Source organism: Ranitomeya imitator, chromosome 2 (assembly GCF_032444005.1).
Source record: "Ranitomeya imitator isolate aRanImi1 chromosome 2, aRanImi1.pri, whole genome shotgun sequence".
NCBI lineage: Eukaryota > Metazoa > Chordata > Amphibia > Anura > Dendrobatidae > Ranitomeya > Ranitomeya imitator.
Genome location: NC_091283.1, coordinates 487,669,196 through 487,692,733, shown reverse-complemented (window position 1 = coordinate 487,692,733; position 23,538 = coordinate 487,669,196). Strand labels below are relative to the sequence as shown.

The 23,538-nt window shown below is 44.2% G+C and overlaps 1 protein-coding gene across 1 annotated transcript in view; it reads right to left on the bottom strand.

The window, feature by feature from the left end:
- Positions 1–23,538, bottom strand: part of ITGA2B (integrin subunit alpha 2b) — a 153,605-nt gene that overhangs the window by 33,774 nt on the left and 96,293 nt on the right. Inside the window, exons 17-22 of the mRNA XM_069751414.1 lie at positions 17,789–17,844; positions 17,383–17,534; positions 5,971–6,093; positions 5,427–5,494; positions 4,130–4,277; positions 3,911–3,997 (exon numbers count right to left, since the gene is read on the bottom strand). Coding sequence (XP_069607515.1) covers positions 3,911–3,997; positions 4,130–4,277; positions 5,427–5,494; positions 5,971–6,093; positions 17,383–17,534; positions 17,789–17,844 — 634 coding nt within the window. The remainder of the gene's footprint in view (positions 1–3,910; positions 3,998–4,129; positions 4,278–5,426; positions 5,495–5,970; positions 6,094–17,382; positions 17,535–17,788; positions 17,845–23,538) is intronic.

Genomic DNA, 23,538 nt, shown 5'->3' with positions numbered 1-23,538 from the left:
TTTTTCTGTCCAGCTTGTCTAATTTGTTGCTGGAAGCTCTGGGACGCAAAGGGTGTACCTCCGTGCCGTTAGTTCGGTACGCAGGGTCTTTTTGCCCCCTTTGCGTGGTTTTCTTTAGGGTTTTGTGTAGACCGCAAAGTTACCTTTTCTATCCTCGCTCTGTTAAGAAAGTCGGGCCTCACTTTGCTGAATCTATTTCATCTCTACGTTTGTCTTTTCATCTTAACTCACAGTCATTATATGTGGGGGCTGCCTTTTCCTTTGGGGTATTTCTCTGAGGCAAGGTAGGCTTATTTTCTATCTTCAGGCTAGTTAGTTTCTCAGGCTGTGCCGAGTTGCATAGGCAGAGTTAGGCGCAATCCACGGCTGACTCTAGTGTTGTTTGGAGAGGATTAGGGATTGCGGTCTGCAGAGTTCCCACGTCTCAGAGCTCGTTCTATGATTTTGGGTTATTGTCAGATCACTGTATGTGCTCTGACCTCCATGTCCATTGTGATACTGAATTGCCTTTCATAACAATCCTGTCCTCCAGGAACAGGAAACCAACTGATGCGTGGGAGAGGTGCCGCCCTTATGTATCTGTAGGTTTCCTGTTCCTGAAGGGCGGATCCCCTCTCTCTGTGGTGCTGTCATGGACGACCGATAAAATTGCGCGGGAGCCCACACCAGTTTTTTCTGTGAATTAATCCTTTAATTTAACACCATCAGCTCCAAAATTTTACACACACACACTACTAACATTATTAGTGAGGGACATATAAAAATCTAACGGATATGCAATGGTTTACTGTATGTAAACCATGTTTCCTGTGCTTTCGGGTTCGGTAATGATTTTACAGAACCCAACAATTAAATTATCGGCTATCCTGCTATCTAGCTCTGTATGAAATATAAATACCGTATATATATATATATATATATATACTGTATATATATATATATATATATATATATATATATATATACTGTATGTGTGAGTCACTGACATTATATATATATATATATATATATATATAGACTGTATATATTTTTTCACGAATATTTGAGGCCATGGATCCATTATATGTTCATTTTGCAAGCCGTCGAGAAAATCTCGCGATACGGATGACATACGGATGACACACGGACACTTTGATGAGAAAAAAAAATCGCATCCTTGCATTGCACATGGATGACATACGGATCAGTGTTTGGGAACATTTCTGCGAATCTCGGCTGTAAAAAACGGACTGTATTTTTATACGTTTTGTGCGACATCAGCCTTGCAATGAAATTTACAAAAAAATTTTTTTTAGAGACCACTTCACTTTTGAAGCAACTTTGAGGGGCCTATATGTCAGAAATCCACCAAACAGGGCCCAATTTAAAAAAAAAAATCACCCCTTTGAAGGTATTCAAAACAAAATTCAGAAAGTTTGTTAATTCTTCAGGGATTTCACAAGAATAAAAGCAAAAAGGAAGAAAAAAATGTATTTTTTGTTTAAACTAAAATGCTGTTTAAGCCCCAAATTTTTAATTTCACAAGGTTAACAGGAGAACATACACCCCAGAATTTGATGCGTCTTCTCTTTAATACACTGATACGCTATATGTTTTCAGAAACTACTGGTTGGGCCCACAGAAGGGCTCTGAAGGAAAGGAGCGCTATTTGACTTTTGGATTACAAATTTGATTGGAATACATTACAGATGCCATGTTGCATTTGCAGAGTCCCTAAGATACCAAAACAGCAGAAACACCCCTGAATTACCTCATTTTGGAAAATGCGCCCCTAACAAGATTTAACAGAAGGTAATGGTACAATTTGTTATTCAATAATTTATGAGTGCAAAAATGTTGCACATGTGGTCAGAAATGGTCAGCATGGTGGCTCAGTGGTTAGCACTGTTACTTTGTAGCGCTGGGGCTCTGGATTCAAATCCCATCAAGGACAACATCTGCAAGGAGTTCGTATGTTTTCCCCATTTTTGTGTGGGTTTTCTCCTGTTCCTCCCACACTCCAAAGACATATTAATAAGGAATTTATATTATGAGCCTCAGTAAGGCCAGAGATTTCAATGTCTGTAAAACACTGTGGAATAGGATGGCGGTATATACCTTATTTTTTGGATTATAAAATGCTCTGGATTATAAAACGCACCCCAAATTTTGAGGAGAAAAATAGTAAAAAATGTTTTTTTAATAAAATGGTGGTGCTTCTTATTCATGGATCTTTTTGCTTACTGGGAGTGGTGGCTGCGGTGAAGCGGGGTCCCAGGGTTGCTGCTGGAGGAGGCAGAAGTGGGGTGATGCTGCAGGCCACAGTCTGGGATGAGGGGGTGTTCCAATGTGCGGCGCGATGCTGCAGGTGTCCGTTGCTGCTGCGGGTGTCCGATGCTGCTGCGGGTGTCTGGCGCTGCTGCAGGTGTTCGGCGCTGCTGCGGGTGCCCGGCCCGGCATCTCCCGAGATCTTGCCAGATGGAAATCTCGGCACCAAGATCTCAGCAGATGAGATCTCGGTGAGATCTTGTTGCCGAGATCTCCATCTGCGCATGTGCCGCCCCCAGCAGCCATTTTCCCGGAGTCCACCACACAGGAAACCATGGAACTGCAGGGGGCTCTGGCCTTACACAAAATGTCGGCAGAGCCCCCCGCAGCACCAGAGAGACCCGCAGCACTGCCGGGCACCCGCAGCAGAGCCAGACGCCCCCTCATTCCAGCCTGTGGCCTGCAGCAACGGTACTGGTAAGGTATATCCGCATTATAAGGCGCACCCTCATTTTCCCCTCAAATTTTGGGGAAAAAAGGGCATCTTATAATCTGAAAATTATGGTAAGAAATATAAACATAATAAATAAAAAAACACATGACATCGCTCAGAAGGGAAGGAGAACAATTTGACTTTTGGAGTGCAATTTTGACTGGAATAGATTGTGAACACCATGTCACATTTTTTAGAGCTACAACATAAGACACCCCCACAAGTGACCCCATTTTTTTGAAACATCACTCCTCAGGAAATTCATCTAGTAGTGTGGTGTTCATTTTGAACCAAACATTTTGATTCACAGAATTTTATAATAAAAGTGGGCCATTAAAATGTAAAGTTAAATTTTTTCAACTAAAATGTTACTTAAACCAAATTTTGAATTTTTAGAAGGGACAATAAGACAGAATAATCCCAATAATATGTTATACAATTTCTCCTGAAAGTGGCAATAAGCCGTATGTGGTCATAAACTCCTCCTCTGTGGGTGGGGGATAGAGGGGGACAGCGCAACTTGGTGAGGAGTTGAAGGAGGGGATGACTCATGTAGTGAAAAAAAGAGTTCTTAGAAAAATTTAGTTTGTTTTTAATCACATGATGTCACAGACCTAATTGAAATGTGAAGAATTAGCTGGGTAGAAAGGCAAAATGAGCAATTGTAAGTACACAGCGCTATATTATATGATGACTGCAATATATTAAGAGGATAAACATTTTGATGGGAGTACTTGTTTAAGTGAGGTCCTCCTAACTGATGTATGACCACATCAAAATTCAACTCAACTTTGATGTGGTAGGTGTTCATAATTCATCACAGAAGGTTACAAACTACTTGTCAGATTACACTCACTGTTGAATTTTTAGTTATCTGATTCTGCAGATGGCAATGTGTTTGGGAAAGAAAGAGCCTGTAAAAGCCAAACGATGCAAAATATTTAATAAAACCCAATTGCAAAATATTTTTTAACCAAAGATACATTCATCTAAGGGCAAAAAAAACCTCTATGAAGGCATTGATATCCATTAATAGAAAGTCATTAATTACATTCAGGGTAGATAAATGTGTCTTTGTCATGTGATGGACCCACAGGGGGTACGGCTTGTTATAAAACTGATAACTGTACTGTAATATTCTCTGCAATGTCTTTGTGCCATACAGCTCACCTCTGCCTCTTGCTTCATGGGATTCCCCAACTCACAAATAACAAGTTCAGTTTCATTTGCTTTTCTGGGAGCACAAATTATTTTCTCCTGTAAAAGCACCAAACTATTATTATCATCAGATACAATAATTGTATCGCCTTTTTATAAAGTATAAGCTAATGGTTTACTACAAAAGCTCTCTTATGACCATAGTATTGGCTACTGTAGGAACCAACACACCTTAGTTTGACTTAGAACCTGCATGTAGTGTGCCCCCGATGGAAGCCAGATGTAGAGTTCTGCTTCATAGGCCCCTTCCCCATGGTTTCTGGCATGGAAATGGATTTGTGCAAGATTATCTACCCCAATAACAAGAGGTTCTTCATTCCTTTGAAAAGAAGTAGAAAGTCATTTATCATCTAATGTGACTTTTACTTTAGTGACTACACTAAATCAGAAGGAATAACCTGAAGATCACAGGCAAAATCAATCCACTTTTCAGCATTCCCCACTAGGTTTTGCAGCATTATAGCCATAATCCAATTTCTGTTTGTTTCCTAAATTTAAAAAAAGAAAAAAACAAAACCATGCTGCAATTCAAGCAAACCATAATCCTAAATCTCCCTGTATTTCTCCATGACTGTATCTCCAGGACAAATTCAATAGTTAAAGAAGCCCTCCTCCCATCAAAGTTTTCATCCTCTTAATATATTGCAATCATCATATTTTGTAGCTCTGTATACTTACAATTGCTTATTTTGCCTTTCCACTTAGTTAAATCTTCTCTTTTCCATTAAGTATGTGACATCACTTGATTAAAAACTGACTAGCTGAATCATTCTAAGCTCTATGTAGAAAAAGGAGGTCAATTTTCCCTGTTTGAGTCATAAGTTACTGCAGTAGTCCCTGGTGGGCGAGGAGGGAGCAGCTGGTTCAGGAGATGAAGATGGGAATGATAAATGCAGGGACAAGAGACTTCCTGTTTCTACATAGAGCAGAGAATAGAGAAGAATTTACTGGGTAGAAAGGTAAAATGGCAATTGTAAGCACACAGTGCTGTATAATATGATGACTGCAATATATTAAGAGGATAAAAACTTTGACGGGAGTGTTTTTTATGTGGTTTTCCAATGTACCGATATTTAGTGAACAAAAAAAAAATAAGTTGTCCATGGACCTTGAATAACTGTCAACCAAATACTCGTTCTGCTGACATCTGTGTCTCCCTATCCTCTTGTGTACATAAGTGCTCAGTTTGGCCAAGCATGCATGTGTTTTAAGTGGAAAGAATAGAGCAAGTCGCTTCCACATAAAAAATAAATATAAAAGAATTGGTGTACAAATTTAACATGGCTGATCTTTCTCTTTCTGGTAGTTGGGAGGCCACCATATACATTAGATGGGCTGTAGGTCACAGTAAAATCAGCGGATTTGGTCAATTTTAACATGTACTTTGAGACTTATGGTCAATCACATGTCTACCAACTAGTCCAGTTAGCCAGTCAAAACAGAATTAGGAATTATTTGCAGAACTGACCAGTTTACTCCTAGATGAAGGTCTGGTATGCAGATATTGTCTTCACCACAGTCCAAAAGGATATGAATCTAGAATACAAAATGTAAGAGGTATATGAAGTGGCAATATCTGAAAATAAAAGTACTATTTTTCACCCATAGCAAGTGAGCAGAAGAGACGGCATTCTAGTGTCCAACAAGCCTGAATACTAAGAGACAATAGTAACTGTGTAAGCGTCAACTTGTGCTGTTTGCTATGGTTTGTATTTGCAGTAATGACACAACAGAAACAAAAGTTTTAGGGTTAACAGTCACTAAAGTTTTTCATGAGCTCGCTTCCAAGACTTTAGTTGTATGTACACATAAAACTTAGCACAATTTGTCTTACGTTAGGATTTGCTATAGCATCATTCTCATTAACAGAACAAGTCATCTTTGGTAGCCATTAATCATCAGCCAAAAGATGTTTCTCCCACCATTTGTAGCATAGAATTAGATATGGTATGAGGCTGTGGGTAAGGACCACAATGCTCAGGTTAAACATCCATGTATTCTCCATATCTTACCTGCTCCTGAAGAAAGGTGTTTCCGTGTATTATAGGAGGTAAAACACTTGTAGATAGTACAGCCAAACTGAAATTAACACTGACAACTATAGGACTGAGTTTATCCTTAAACTCTGATTCATCCTGAAAGAAACAATGATTGGTGTGTTATGTCTGTCTGTCTAAAATGGTAGCACTTCAGAGGTGGGATAGTGAAAAAAAACGTATTTTATTCACCCATGTATGTGCAACATTTCAGCCCTTCAAACTGTGAGTCTCTCAAGTCACACATACAGAGCTGAATAAACACCACAGTTTTTTTCACTATCGCTGGAGTGCTGACATTTTTGTTGTATGCACAGTTGTGTGAAAAAGTGTTTGCTCCCTTCCTGACTTCGTATTCTTTTGCATGATTGTCACACTTAAATATTTCAGATCACAAAACTAATTTAAATATTACACAAAGATAACACTAGTAAACACAAAATGCAGTTTTTAAATGAAGGTCTTTATTATAAAGGGAAAAAGAAATCCAAACCTCCAGGGCCCTGTGTGAAAAAGTGATTGCTCCCCATCTCTCCCCACAAAACATAAATTAACTATGGTTTATCAGATCTTTGAGAAACAGAGTTCAAATTCCCTAGCCATGCCCAGGCCTGATTACTTCCATACCTGTTCTCAAACAAGAAATCACTTAAATAGGATCTGGCTGACAAAGTGAAGTAGAACAAAAGGTCCTCAAAAGCTAGACATCATGTCATGATCCATAGAAATTCTGGAACAAATGAGAAGCAATGTAATTGAGAGCTATCAGTCTGGAGAAGGTTATAAAGCCATTTCTAAAGCTTTGGAACTCTGTTATGTTTGCTAATGACAGGTGTTATGAAGGCAATCCAGAAACACAGTGTGCTTAGCGATCAGAGCGCACACAGTGATCTGACAAATACCCAAAAATACAAGAACGAGCTCTGAGACGTGGAAACTCTCTAGACTGCACACCTGATCCTATCCTAAACACAACTAAAAGCGGCTGTGGATTGCGCCTAACAACTACCTAGGCAACTCGGCACAGCCTAAGAAACTAGCTAGCCTGAAGATAGAAAAATAGGCCTGACTTGCCCCAGAGAAATTCCCCAAAGGAAAAGGCAGCCCCCCACATATAATGACTGTGAGTAAGATGAAAAGACAAAACGTAGGGATGAAATAGATTCAGCAAAGTGGGGCCCGATATTCTAGGACAGAGCGAGGACAGTAAAGCGAACTTTGCAGTCTACCAAAAACCCTAAAGCAAAACCACGCAAAGGGGGCAAAAAAAAAAACCCACCATGCCGAACTAACGGCACGGCGGTACACCCTTTGCGTCTCAGAGCTTCCAGCAAAACAAAAGACAAGCTGGACAGAAAAAAAGCAACAAAAAAACAAAAAGCACTTAGCTATACAGAGCAGCAGGTCACAGGAACAATCAGGAGAAGCTCAGATCAACACTGAAACATTGACAAGGAGCAAGGATAGCAGCATCAGGCGGAGTTAAGTAATGAAGCAGTTAACGAGCTCACCAGAACACCTGAGGGAGGAAGCTCAGAAGCTGCAGTACCACTTGTTCCCACAGGAGTGAATTCAGCCACAGAATTCACAACAGTACCCCCCCTTGAGGAGGGGTCACCGAACCCTCACCAGAGCCCCCAGGCCGACCAGAATGAGCCGCATGAAAGGCACGAACAAGATCGGAAGCATGAACATCAGAGGCAAAAACCCAGGAATTATCTTCCTGAGCATAACCCTTCCATTTAACCAGATACTGGAGTTTCCGTCTAGAAACACGAGAATCCAAAATCTTCTCCACAATATACTCCAATTCCCCCTCCACCAAAACCGGGGCAGGAGGCTCAACAGATGGAACCATAGGTGCCACGTATCTCCGCAACAACGACCTATGGAATACATTATGTATGGAAAAGGAGTCTGGGAGGGTCAAACGAAAAGACACAGGATTGAGAACCTCAGAAATCCTATACGGACCAATGAAACGAGGTTTAAATTTAGGAGAGGAAACCTTCATAGGAATATGACGAGAAGATAACCAAACCAGATCCCCAACACAAAGTCGGGGACCCACACGGCTTCTGCGATTAGCGAAAAGTTGAGCTTTCTCCTGGGACAAGATCAAATTGTCCACTACCTGAGTCCAGATCTGCTGCAACCTATCCACCACAGAATCCACACCAGGACAGTCCGAAGACTCAACCTATCCTGAAGAGAAACGAGGATGGAACCCAGAATTGCAAAAAAATGGAGAAACCAAGGTAGCCGAGCTGGCCCGATTATTAAGGGCGAACTCAGCCAACGGCAAAAAGAACACCCAATCATCCTGGTCTGCAGAAACAAAACATCTCAGATATGTTTCCAAGGTCTGATTGGTTCGTTCGGTCTGGCCATTAGTCTGAGGATGGAAAGCCGAGGAAAAGGATAGGTCAATGCCCATCCTACCACAAAAGGCTCGCCAAAACCTTGAAACAAACTGGGAACCTCTGTCAGAAACAATATTCTCAGGAATGCCATGCAACCGAACCACATGCTGAAAGAACAAAGGTACCAAATCAGAGGAGGAAGGCAATTTAGCCAAGGGCACCAGATGGACCATTTTAGAAAAGCGATCACAGACCACCCAAATGACTGACATCTTTTGAGAAACGGGAAGGTCAGAAATGAAATCCATCGAAATATGTGTCCAAGGCCTCTTTGGGACCGGCAAAGGCAAAAGCAACCCACTGGCACGAGAACAGCAGGGCTTAGCCCTAGCACAAATCCCACAGGACTGCACAAAAGTACGTACATCCCGTGACAGAGATGGCCACCAGAAGGATCTAGCCACTAACTCTCTGGTACCAAAGATTCCAGGATGACCAGCCAACACCGAACAATGAAGTTCAGAGATAAGTTTATTAGTCCACCTATCAGGGACGAACAGTTTCTCTGCTGGACAACGATCAGGTTTATTCGCCTGAAATTTTTGCAGCACCCGCCGCAAATCAGGGGAGATGGCAGACACAATGACTCCTTCCTTGAGGATACCCACTGGCTCAGATAAACCCGGAGAGTCGGGCACAAAACTCCTAGACAGAGCATCCGCCTTCACATTTTTAGAGCCCGGAAGGTACGAAATCACAAAGTCGAAGCCGGCAAAAAATAACGACCAACGGGCCTGTCTAGGATTCAAGCGCTTGGCAGACTCGAGATAAGTCAAGTTCTTATGATCAGTCAATACCACCACGCGATGCTTAGCTCCTTCAAGCCAATGACGCCACTCCTCGAATGCCCACTTCATGGCCAGCAACTCTCGATTGCCCACATCATAATTTCGCTCAGCGGGCGAAAACTTCCTGGAAAAGAAAGCACATGGTTTCATCACTGAGCAATCAGAACCTCTCTGTGACAAAACCGCCCCTGCTCCAATCTCAGAAGCATCAACCTCGACCTGGAACGGAAGAGAAACATCTGGCTGACACAACACAGGGGCAGAACAAAAACGACGCTTCAACTCCTGAAAAGCTTCCACAGCAGCAGAAGACCAATTAACCAAATCAGCACCCTTCTTGGTCAAATCGGTCAATGGTTTGGCAATGCTAGAAAAATTACAGATGAAGCGACGATAAAAATTAGCAAAGCCCAGGAACTTTTGCAGACTTTTCAGAGATGTCGGCTGAATCCAATCCTGGATGGCTTGGACCTTAACTGGATCCATCTCGATAGTAGAAGGGGTAAAGATGAACCCCAAAAATGAAACTTTCTGCACACCGAAGAGACACTTTGATCCCTTCACAAACAAAGAGTTAGCACGCAGGACCTGAAAAACCATTCTGACCTGCTTCACATGAGACTCCCAATCATCTGAGAAGATCAAAATGTCATCCAAGTAAACAATCAGGAATTTATCCAGATACTCACGGAAGATGTCATGCATAAAAGACTGAAACACAGATGGAGCATTGGCAAGTCCGAACGGCATCACTAGATACTCAAAATGACCCTCGGGCGTATTGAATGCAGTTTTCCATTCATCTCCTTGCCTGATTCTCACCAGATTATACGCACCACGAAGATCTATCTTAGTGAACCAACTAGCCCCCTTAATCCGAGCAAACAAGTCAGATAACAATGGCAAGGGATACTGAAATTTAACAGTGATCTTATTAAGAAGGTGGTAATCAATACACGGTCTCAGCGAACCATCCTTCTTGGCTACAAAGAAGAACCCTGCTCCCAGTGGTGATGACGATGGGCGAATATGTCCCTTCTCCAGGGATTCCTTCACATAACTGCGCATAGCGGCGTGTTCGGGCACGGATAAATTAAATAATCGACCTTTAGGGAATTTACTACCAGGAATCAAATTGATAGCACAATCACAATCCCTATGCGGAGGTAGAGCATCGGACTTGGGCTCTTCAAATACATCCTGATAATCAGACAAGAACTCAGGGACCTCAGAAGGGGTGGATGACGAAATCGACAAAAATGGAACATCACCATGTACCCCCTGACAACCCCAGCTGGATACCGACATGGAATTCCAATCCAATACTGGATTATGGGTTTGTAGCCATGGCAACCCCAACACGACCACATCATGCAGATTATGCAACACCAGAAAGCGAATAACTTCCTGATGTGCAGGAGCCATGCACATGGTCAGCTGGGCCCAGTATTGAGGTTTATTCTTGGCCAAAGGTGTAGCATCAATTCCTCTCAATGGAATAGGACACCGCAAAGGCTCCAAGAAAAACCCACAACGTTTAGCATAATCCAAATCCATCAGATTCAGGGCAGCGCCCGAATCCACAAACGCCATGACAGAAAACGACGACAAAGAGCATATCAAGGTAATGGACAGAAGGAATTTGGACTGTACAGTACCAATGACGGCAGACCTAGCGGACCGCTTAGTGCGCTTAGGACAATCAGAAATAGCATGAGTGGAATCACCACAGTAGAAACACAGACCATTCAGACGTCTGTATTCCTGCCGTTCAACTCTAGTCATAGTCCTATCGCACTGCATAAGCTCAGGTTTAACCTCAGGCAGTACCGCCAAATGGTGCACAGATTTACGCTCGCGCAAGCGTCGACCGATCTGAATGGCCAAAGACAAAGACTCATTCAAACCAGCAGGCATAGGAAATCCCACCATGACATCCTTAAGAGCCTCAGAGAGACCCTTTCTGAACAAAGCTGCCAGCGCAGATTCATTCCACTGAGTGAGTACTGACCATTTCCTAAATTTCTGACAATATACTTCTATATCATCCTGACCCTGGCACAAAGCCAGCAAATTTTTCTCAGCCTGATCCACTGAATTAGGCTCATCGTACAGCAATCCGAGCGCCAGGAAAAACGCATCGACACTACTCAATGCAGGGTCTCCTGGCGCAAGAGAAAATGCCCAGTCTTGAGGGTCGCCGCGCAAAAAAGAAATAATAATCAAAACCTGTTGAATAGGATTACCAGAAGAATGAGGTTTCAAGGCCAGAAATAGCTTAAAATTATTTTTGAAACTTAGAAACTTAGTTCTATCTCCAAAAAAACAAATCAGGAATAGGAATTCTTGGTTCTAACATAGATTTCTGATCAATAGTATCTTGAATTTTTTGTACATTTATAACGAGATTATCCATTGAAGAGCACAGACCCTGAATATCCATGTCCACACCTGTGTCCAGAATCACCCAAATGTCTAGGGGAAAAAAAAAAACCCACCGTGCCGAACTAACGGCACGGCGGTACACCCTTTGCGTCTCAGAGCTTCCAGCAAAACAAAAGACAAGCTGGACAGAAAAAAAAGCAACAAAAAAACAAAAAGCACTTAGCTATACAGAGCAGCAGGTCACAGGAACAATCAGGAGAAGCTCAGATCAACACTGAAACATTGACAAGGAGCAAGGATAGCAGCATCAGGCGGAGTTAAGTAATGAAGCAGTTAACGAGCTCACCAGAACACCTGAGGGAGGAAGCTCAGAAGCTGCAGTACCACTTGTGACCACAGGAGTGAATTCAGCCACAGAATTCACAACAGAACTCCAGCGAACCACAGTGAGAGCTATTATCCACAAATGGCAAAATCATGGAACAGTGGTGAACTTTCCCAGGAGTGGACGGCCAAAATTACCCTAAGAGCGCAGCGATGACTCATTCAAGAGGACACAAAAGACACCACAACAACATCCAAAGAACTGCAGGCCTCACTTGCCTCAGTTAATGTCACCGTTAATGACTCCACCATAAGAAAGAGACTGGGGAAAAATGGTCTGCATGGCAGAGTTCCAAAACCAAAACCACTACTGAGCAATAAGAACATAAAGGCTTGTTTTAGTTTTACAAGAAAACATTTTGCTGATCCCAAAAAGTTTTGGGAGAATACGCTGTGGACTGACTTGACATAATTTGAACTTTTTGGAAGGTGTATGTCCCATTATATCTGGCATACTGTAGAAGTAACACAGCATTTCAGAAAAGGAACATCCTACCAACAGTAAAATATGGTGGTGATAGTGTAATTATCTGGGGCTCTTTTGCTGCTTCAGGACCCGGAAGACTTGCTGTTCTAAACAGAACCATGAATTCTGCTGTCTACCAAAAAATTCCGAAGGAAAATGTCCAGCTATCTGTACGTGACCTCAAGCTGAAATGCACTTAGGTTTGGCAGCAGAACAATGATCCAATACACACCAGTAAGTGCTCTCCTGAATGGCTTAAGAAAAACAATAACTTTGGAGTGGCCTAGTCAAAGTCATGACCTTAGTCCGATTGAGATGCTGTGACATGACCTTTAAAAAGGTGGTTCATGCATGGAAACCCTCCAATGTGGCTGATTTACAACAATTCTGCAAAGATGAGTGAGCCAAAATTCCAAACTGCATTTTGTGATTACTTGTGTTAACTTTGTCTAATATTTAAATTTGTTTGGTGATATGAAATATTTAAGTGTGACAAACATGCAAAAGAATAGGAAATCACTTTTTCACACAACTGTCTATAGAGGATATGGGGTCAGTACCAAGATGCTTTGCAACATTTTACTATATCAGTTTTAAATAGTGCACGTTTTTTTTTATGCCATCTGTCCATCTCTAAGGCCACATGCTCTTATCCATCTATGTATCCCAGACTGTTTTTGATCACAGTATAACTAGATCATTTTCATCCTGGGGTCATCTAATGCCTGGACATGTGGAGAGGAGAATCTGTAGGATTAGGGTCCCATCTGAAAAATGGTTACCATGTCTTGGCAGCACAGTGGCTCAGTGGTTAGCACTGCTGCTTTGCAGCACTTGGGTCCTGGGTTCAAATCCCACCAAGGACAACATCTGCAAGAAGTTTGTATGTTCTCCCTGTGTTTGCGTGGGTTTCCTCCCACATTCCAAAAACATACTGATAGGGATTCTAGATTGTGAGCCCATCGGGGACAGTGATGATAATGTGTGAAAACTGTAAAGCGCTGCGGAATATGTTAGCGCTATATAAAGATTATTATTATTGGTTTATACACTTTTGGTCAAAAACCATGAATCCTCATGTTTACCATGTGTAGTAATAGTGGAGTTCATGTGTACAGGGTCAGACTGGCCCTCCAGGAGATCGGAGAATCCTCCGGTGGGCTCACCCCCCAGAGGGCCCTCCCCCTCACCAGACTCCTGCTCTGTCCTGTATTTTAGAGTATTATGATTGCATGCACCCAGCAGTGAGTGGGTTATTCCATACCCGGTGTTGGCCGCCTGCACTGCTCAGTAACAAGTGATGTGAGGTGAGAGCTTTCTCATTACCTGCTGCGGCTTCTACTGATGTCGTGGCGCCGCTCTCTCAGCTGCGCAGTGCTCATGAGATCAATAGAAGTGGCAGCAGCAGGTGATAGAAAGCTCTCACCTCACATCACATGTTACTGAGCAGTGCAGACGGCCAGCACCGGGTATAGATTAACGCACCACGCACAGCACAGAGCCACAGGCTGTGAGACACTGCACACAGTGTGTAGAACGGAGTTGATTTTTTGAGGGCATGATGTCACTGGAAGGGGGCGGGGCCTCCATCAGACCAGTGACCTGATAGCAGGAAGCAGCGCTGTGCTGACTGAGACTGCTGGAGCCCTGTAAGTAGAGGACCGAGGGGGCTGCACTATGGAATTGTGTGAGGAGAGGAATGAGGGTTTGCACAATGGACCCTTGCACAGATAGGAATAAGGACCCAGGATTCAGCGTGAGTGGTCAGAGGATGTATTTATTTGATGTAACTTGAAAGGGGCTGTGTGGAGAAGGAGGGATGATGAGGGGCAGTGTGGAGAAGGAGAGATGATGAGGGGGCTGTGTGGAGAAGGAGAGATGATGAGGGGGCTGTGTTTTGAGAAGGAGGGATGATGAGGGGGCTGTGTGGAGAATGAGGGATGATGAGGGGCTGTGTGGAGAAGGAGGGATGATGAGGGGGCTGTGTGGAGAAGGAGGGATGATGAGGGGGCTGTGTGGAGAAGGAGGGATGATGAGGGGGCTGTGTGGAGAAGGAGAGATGATGAGGGGCTGTGTGATGAGGGAGAGATGATGAGGGGGCTGTGTGGAGGAGAGATGATGAGGGGCTGTGTGGAGAAGGAGGGATGATGAGGGGGCTGTGTGGAGAAGGAGGGATGATGAGGGGGCTGTGTGGAGAAGGAGAGATGATGAGGGGCTGTGTGATGAGGGAGAGATGATGAGGGGGCTGTGTGGAGGAGAGATGATGAGGGGGCTGTGTGGAGAAGGAGAGATGAGGGGCTGTGTGATGAGGGAGAGATGATGAGGGGGCTGTGTGGAGGAGATATGATGAGGGGCTGTGTGGAGAAGGAGGGATGATGAGGGGGCTGTGTGGAGAAGGAGGGATGATGAGGGGGCTGTGTGGAGAAGGAGAGATGATGAGGGGCTGTGTGATGAGGGAGAGATGATGAGGGGGCTGTGTGGAGGAGAGATGATGAGGGGGCTGTGTGGAGAAGGAGAGATGAGGGGCTGTGTGATGAGGGAGAGATGATGAGGGGGCTGTGTGGAGGAGAGATGATGAGGGGCTGTGTGGAGAAGGAGGGATGATGAGGGGCTGTGTGGAGAAGGAGGGATGATGAGGGGCTGTGTGGAGAAGGAGGGATAATGAGGGGGCTGTGTGGAGAAGGAGGGATAATGAGGGGGCTGTGTGGAGAAGGAGGGATAATGAGGGGGCTGTGTGGAGAAAGAGACATAATGAGGGGGCTGTGTGGAGAAGGACGGATGATGAGGGGCTGTGTGGAGAAGGAGGGATGCTGAAGGGGCTGTGGAGGAGGGATGATGAGGGGGCTGTGTCGAGAAGGAGGGATGATGAGGGGGGTGTGGAGAAGGAGGGATGATGAGGGGCTGTGTGGAGAAGGAGGGATGCTGAAGGGGCTGTGGAGAAGGAGGGATGATGAGGGGGCTGTGTCGAGGAGGGATGATGAGGGGGCTGTGTGGAGAAGGAGGGATGATGAGGGGCTGTGTGGAGAAGGAGGGATGCTGAAGGGGCTGTGGAGAAGGAGGGATGATGAGGGGGCTGTGTAGAGAAGGAGGGATGATGAGGGGCTGTGTGGAGAAGGAGGGATGATGAGCTTTGTTGAAAAGGGGGAGTGATGAGGGGGCTGTTTGGAAAAGGGGGGATAATGAGCTTTATGGAAAAAGAGGGTGATCAGGGGCTGTGTGGAGAAGAGGTGGGAGTGAGAAAAAGCCCATTGGTGAGTTCACCGCCTCTGCACCGTGGGACTTTCTCACTGTGCTAGTGGGAATCTCACCAAGGTCACTGGAGTTCAGGGGCCTGGCTGGGAACACAGCCTCAGTGACTTGCCGTAACCTAGATGAGGTTAGCCAACGCCAATGACCGGAGGTAAACTTTATACCTCCGATCACAGCTGTTGGCTCACATCATTTGACAGCGTGTGAACATCAGCTGTCTGACTAGCAGTAATGATTTTACCATCGATCAGAAGCAGTGTTTGCCGCTCTATCTTGCATTTGACAGAGTGGTAAACACTGGATGTATGGGCCCTCCATTCAAATGAAGGGGGTCCAGGTACTGTTCTGGTACCCGAACCTGGACTCATTTTTAACTGTTCGACCGGACCCGAACATCTAGCGGTCCGCTCATCTCTAATCCTGTGTCTAATGTGTGACTGGTGTTTGTATGGCATGTGAGTGTGTCATGTGGCTAGCATGTGACTGGTGTGTGTCACGTGTATGTGTCCTGTGTCTAGCGTGTGACTGGTTTGTATGTGTCGTGTCTATTGTGTGTATGTGCAGGGGTGTCAAACTGCATTCCTCGAGGGCTGCAAACAGGTCATGTTTTCAGGATTTCCTTGTACTGCACAGGTGATAATTTAATCACCAACTCATTATTTGTGTAGGTGATTAAATTATCACCTGTGCAGTACAAGGAAATCCTGAAAACATGACCTGTTTGCAGCCCTTGAGGAATGCAGTTTGACACCCCTGGTGTATGTGGCACATGTCTAAATAATAAAATCTTTCTGTGCTTATAGAATATCATTGTTCTCGACAGCACTTGTCTTGTTTACACAAAATTATCTGCTGCCGATAAGGGTGCTTATCTACTGTAGATGGAAACTAAGGGTACCGTCACACAGTGAAATTTTGATCGCTACGACGGCACGATTCGTGACGTTCGAGCGATATATCTGTGACGTTCGAGCGATATCGCAATGTCTGACACGCTCCTGCGATCAGGGACCCCGCTGAGAATCGTACGTCGTAGCAGATCGTTTGAAACTTTCTTTCGTCGTCTAGTGTCCCGCTGTGGCGGCATGATCGCATGGTGTAACATATATCGTATACGATGTGCGCATAGTAACCAACGGCTTCTACATCGCACATACGTCATGAAATTATCGCTCCAGCGTCGTACATTGCAAAGTGTGACAGCAGTCTACGACGCTGGAGCGATATTGTTACGACGCTGGAGCGTCATGGATCGTACCGTTGTAGCGATCAAAATTTCACTGTGTGACGGTACCCTAAGGGAAGACTCTGCAGCTAGTACCCCTTAAGCATGGTGGGCCCTTAGAATGATTTTCTCTGGTGGGCCCAAACTACTCCAGTCCGACGCTGCATGTGTGCATTAATTCCAGAGTGCTGTTGCATCGTCTGTCTGTCTGTTTATCTAAATAGAGAAAAATGAAGCAGCACAAAATGCAAAAAATGCAAGAAATAAAAAAACCTCATGGTGCAAGCCTCCTGAACTAACAATCCCATAACCTGTTAGATATATAAGGATAAGAAGAGGCAGCACTCCATTAATAGGCAAAAAGTGTGACTTTATTAGCCCATGTTTCGACGTTTCCGTCCTAATCCAGAACCTTTCTCAAGCTAAGTTTGGTGCCTCTTCTTATCTTTATTATTACTTGATACATACCCGCAGGTAGGCTGTGGTATTGCTGCAGACAGGTGCCCTATTATCCGTCACTGTAATAAAAAATGGTTTGCTGGGTGTTGAAGAATCAAGGAAGAGGGTTCTACGTAGAAATCTGCTCTTTTGGCTGTCCAGCTGAATGTCAGCTAAGAGATCTGAAAAGTAGTGATAAAAGACAATATGATAGATAGATGAAAAGCTGAAGGAAGTGATCTGCATAACACTAGTAATACAGTCCAATATAATGCCATACAGGCAGATGCCATAGGGCCCAGTGAGAAAGGGGATACCAGGGCTGCTATCTTTCTCCTGCAATGACATGGGCTGTGATAATTAAAGGGAATATTCCCAATTGGATAACAATTGCATACTCAGTCCATTATAGAGCATGATTGAAATTCACTCTTACTTATTGTCTTGGGCAGGCTTTTTCCTGAGGTTTGGACGCAGATCATTACTTCAAAGCTAGAAAAATGGGATATGAATTAGTCAGTGTAATTTCCAATAATTGTCCCTTCCACCAGGTTGGACCTTACAAGAGAACAGTGACAGATTACAACAATTATTGACCATGTGCTGACTGGTATTATTAGGTTATTATAAGATCACAAAGGTAAGAATTACATATTTCCTGAAAACCACAGAACAGAAGTTTTATCAATGCAGAGAGCAATTTACTTAGGTTTTAATGTTATATTATGGTTGTTAAATACCTAAAATTCATCCTTGCATAAAGTCCACTTACATATGTCAGACAAATATGTGCCTTTGAATGGGGTTGTCTCATGAAGGCAGCCTAATCCTTATACATTAGGGATGAAGATAAAAATCCCTTGTTCAAGATCCCCTACACAAGCCAGAAAAGAGTGGTGCTGTACCCATGAAGCGGTGCATGAACGACCTCCACCAGGCAGGACTCAAGTACGGTACAGTAGACGAGGAGGCAGAAATAAAACACCGGCTTTATTGAAAGACAGAGGATTATATGCCGGAAAATAAGACTAACAGTTCTTGTAATGATAACAGCAATATTAGACATAAAGAGAAATAGCTGGAATGTGTCATACAAATGTGCTCCAACTATGGAAATACAAAGTTCAATACAAACAGTATAAACTATTTCTACAGACTATTCTCTTTTAAATTAGAACCTGGCTTCCGCGCCGCGCTGCTACTGCTCCCTACCTAGAGAAATCTGCTCTAAGCCCCAACACAGTTGAATACAGTGTCACACTTACTGAGAACAAAGTCTGGTAGCTTTGGCTTGGTCATGTTGTAGTGGAGCCGAGTTAGCTCTGTTGTGCTCTTCCTGCAGGTTACAGGTGCTTGGGGAAAACTGAGTTGGCTGTGCTATGCGACCCTTTTATTCTGTCATGGTCCTGCTAGGTGATCCTGCAGTAACCGGGCACTATCGTCTCCCTTAAAGCTGATAATTCGTTTAACAGTCTCTCAATGTTCAGACACCCTTAATGTCCTCTCTTCCTGACACAGGCATGAGACTCTCACTTCCAGATCAGACATTTCCTGCTTCTTGTTCAAACCCAACACACAGCAAGCTTCAAGGGAAAAAGAACTAGTCCAAGTGCACACAAATCAGAGGGGAGCATAGTCTCTTAAAGTCACAGTGTAATTCAGTTCATAGCAGGTGCTGACACCCTACATGCCTCCTCCCCTCTGCGGTTTAGGACGTTTTGGAGGGTAGGTGCAATTATCTTCTGGCCCCACCTGTACACCCCTTGAGGAAGGAATTAGCCGAAACGTGCATCGGGGTGGACGAATGCGCAGTATCTGTACACTGTGGTCATTATTCTCCTTGGTATGTATATCCTTTACACCTCTACTCTATATGGTGATATGATCAGGTTGACTAAAATGCGAATGATGATATCTATTTATTGATGTGCACTTTATATGGTCTCTGGTTGTATATATATTTTTTTGTCATTTGATATGCATATGTATATACGCCTCCGTCCTGTGCTTATATGCTGAGGGTGGCACGGGGGAGTATCCCTATCTGCTGTTTTTATATCTGTCATGTTAAAGATTTTTTGTAATTTATATCTACTCGGACGTATGACTGCGTTTTTTCTAAGTGGGCTGTTCTCTGTGAATATGCAGTTTTGTCCATGATGGTCTTATCCAGTCCCCCCTTTTCTTTACACACAAGTAATTAAGTCCCTATTGGGAGTAATATTATTATCTTTCCGGTGACCTGTATGTACTCCATGAAGTTTTTTTGGTTACTCCTCTCATAAAGGCAGCCATCCTCGGGATTGCTTTTGAGTTCAGTGAGAAGGACAAAAGATTATGCAACCACTTAGCCAGCAGTGACCCACTGCCACAATACATACAAGTGGACCAAATAAACTGATCAGCGGTGAACCTATTTGGTGGAACCCCTGGATTAGGCCTACTGGATCTCCAGAGATGTTAATTATGTTCAATGGGAACAGTTACTGTAGGATTGTCCTCTACAGCAGAAGGTCCAGGCAGAGCCTGAGGATCCTTTTCTCTGTGAATTGGCAATGGTTCTGGGTCGGGATCCTTGGCCTCCATGAACTGGGGACATTCCACAGTCTCAGGGGAAACCGGACCTGATGAGGGAACAGTGGCAGAACCGCTCTCATGGCAGATACGGGATCTTCAGACTGACATGGCCATAACATATTTCTGTGTACAGTTCTCAGAGCAGACTCCTTTCAACCTGTACTTCATAAACCAGGCCGGTTGGGTACACTCTCTTGATCATTTTGTATGGTTGCACCTCCCAACGTTCACTCAACTTGACTTTTGAGATGTTTCTCCTGCACCAGAACCTAGTCCCCAGGCTGCAGCAGAACTTCCTGGATTGGAGGTCAGCTGTTATAGGTTTACTCTTGTAACAGCTTGCCTGCTAGCCAGCGGAGTGTCTGGGGCCACCGACAATGTTTTTTCACCCATGAGGTGGTAGATCGTTTGAATAGATGCTCCGAATGTTTCAGTTTTAGTTTGACAATTTCTCAGCTGCCTCTTCCGAACAGTAGTATGTACGGGGTACAACCCGTGGTAGTGTGGACTCTCAACCGTGGCCTCCAGTCGCAAGCAATATACGCAAAACTGTAGCTACTGGTAGATCTTTCCCATTCCAAAGTGCCCTCTGACCTCATGAGCTTCTTTGGTAATTTCTCGTGGATTACTACTTGACACTTTGCTTCTACTTCAGCAGGCCACTTGTGGTATAGAACAGTTATTTGAACTTCTAACCAGTACCTACTGTATATATATCAAAGCACTGCCACTTTTGATAAAAATACCCTCGGCTTCAATTTGCTAGTAGATCTCTTTGTTATATCTGTTTAGCGCTACAGGTATTTCGGTGTCCTTATTCTGGAGGTTTATTCCCTGTCATTTTATTTAGTGCTCTATTTTACATATTTACTTAATAAAAATAATCTTTTAATCATTACTTCTGAAATATCTTTTATCCTGGGATAGGCACTTGCTATTCTCAGGTGTTTTGGTTGTATAAGATCATTAGTTTGCAAGAAGTGCAGGGATTGGGACACCAGGAAATGATTTTGAAAGAGACTTTCTCTGATGATAGTGGCCCTAACATCCTCATGTTCCCTTAGAAAACTCTTTGCTTTCGCCGTTTGGATTTGTGACCTTCTCAGACCTTTCAGTTTTCTTTTTCAATTCAGCCAGAGATTCTGGTGGTAAAGACACTAAATTATACTTGTAAATTAAAAGGTAACTGTAACTATACCTTCATCTAACTTTTGAGAATAAATTGTGTTGTGTGTGCACATGAGAAATAACCCCATTTCTGGCCATTACATGACTTGTATCCTGAATTTTCCGCAACACCCTCATGCAAGGAGACTAGCGGTTATGATCTTTCTTGTGCACATCACACAGAGGGATTCCTGCTCTTTATTCCTTAGTTAGCACACAAACAGAAGCAGCATCAGCATGGAGGAAATTATACTGCTCTACTGAGCAGCATAGGTGTGAATCCAGCACTGCAGTGACGTAATAGACTGGTTAGAAAGCTCAGCAAAATGTTTCTGTGTCTCCCTTTGCTTCTCACTCTCTCTTCCCTCTCCATAAAGGAGGTCAAACTTCACACCTCACTAAACTGGCTGTCTTTTTTGTCTTAACAAATACAGAGTTAATCTGTTTTTCAGAGTGAATGATGAGTTCAGGGGTTTGGGGTGTGAAGTGGAGTGGCTGATAAGTGGGGAAAAAAGTGGAATTGTCTGATAAGATACACCAAGGAGCAAAAGGGCAATAATGTTTTCAACTGTTCAATTTCAGGCTCCATATCTCACCATCCACTAATGCTTCGAACGTGAGACTACTGGAGCGCCCCCAGGGGCTAGGAGTTACTCGGTACCGGGCCCTTCGGTTCTCGTCGGGGATGTCACGGTGGCTGACCCGGTCCGTGGCCCTAGGGGAACGTCTGTTGTAAATTGGGGGGAAAGGTCTTTAAAGGGATAGTGTTCGTAACGCCACCTGTGGTATTCGGTCAGGGTGACCGACGCTGCTTAGGGGTCCGCTGTGGTGATGTTATTGCAGCTAGATGGTATATCTTCCCACAGGTGAAGTGTATCCCCAGGGCTTCCCAGAGTGTAGATGGTGGATAGTGGATGATGTAAGGCACAGTGAATAACAAGGACACAAGGTTGCAGTCTCTTTACCTTTACTGAAGGCTTCAGCGTCCACAGTCAAGAGCACCAGATCACGGGGCAGGCAGAGTCCGGCCGGTCTGAAGGCAAATCTAGAGTCCCCTTATCCAGGTGGAATTCAATAGCCTTCCTCTAGCGCCTGAGTGTTGTAGTTCCTCCCTGCTGAGCAACTCGGTGAGGTCCTCACAACTATTGTAGGTCTTAAGTCTCTTTCTCTCGGTCCCCCTGACGGATAGGATAAACCCATATGACTGGCGGCCTGAGGCTTTTTATAGGGACCCTAGAGACGCCCCGGCCTCCACAAGTTGCCACCGTGCCTCTTGGGTATATGGTCGGGCAGCCAACGTGGAATCAACTGTCCTGCCAGTCTCTGAAGTAAAGCATAGAGATCCTTACTCCCTCGGTGTTCTGGCTACCGGCACTGCGCTTCAGAAGGAGGCAGCCTGCTTCTAGCTGGTCTCCCGCTGATGTTCCTCTCCTGTTGCTATGACTTCGTTGCTCACTCACTGCAACACAATTCCTTTCAACGTCTCCTTCTTGGGATGCTGCCGCATGGGATGCAGGTGCAGCTCCGTGTACCCTCGTCTTCCGCAGGCCGCAGTCTGGAGCTGGCTGGAACCCACTCCAACCAGCCTCTGCCAAACTTGGTCGGGACTCACTGACTATCTCCTACTCGCTCCAGTCAGCTTCTGTCTAACTTCCTAACCAATCCACCAGTTTTACCTAAGTGTGAGGAGTGCCCTAATAGATAGAAGCATGGCTCCCCCTGGCGGACTGGAGTGTGAAGTGTGTTTTGTGGTTGTGATACCTGGACAGAAGATCTCCTTCATTGCCTTCAGACGTAACATCACTCCCCCTGGTGGAAGAATAACATTACTGCAATGACCAGGACTCTCGGGTGCTGCACTACCATCATTTTATAGACAATCATCTTGGCTATCTCATACATAAATTTGACTGTCAACCATTTAGCATATGACTAGTTATGTAGATTCTTGTCATGTCACTGCATTGTTAGTGTTTTGCTCCTGGTAGTTGAAAAAAAATGTTTCGGCCTGTATACTACAAATTACAACCTGTTCACACATTCCTTAAAAGCTCAGTGTGTTATTAGATTGATTCTCAAGCGAAAGGTCACTGGTTAGAATCGAGGAGCAGCCATGAAGAAGATTTCCCATTAAAAAGAAACCGCTTAATCCAGCTCTTCGATAGCGGTCTCTCAGCCATGAAAATTGCCAAACTGGTTCATGTGAGTGCCATGACAGTTGGAAGAATATGAAATTAAGTTCGTCCATCTATTCAAAAACCAACAGGTGGACGTCCAGGCAAAATATTGGAGTAAACAAGTCAGCTCATCACAAAGTCTATCAGTTTGGTGAGACAAACACAGCAGTGGAGGTGGCTCATATGCTTCATAATAGTGAGATCACAGACGTCCATGCAAGCACCGTGCAATGCATGCTACACAAGTCTGGAATAGTGGGGAGAA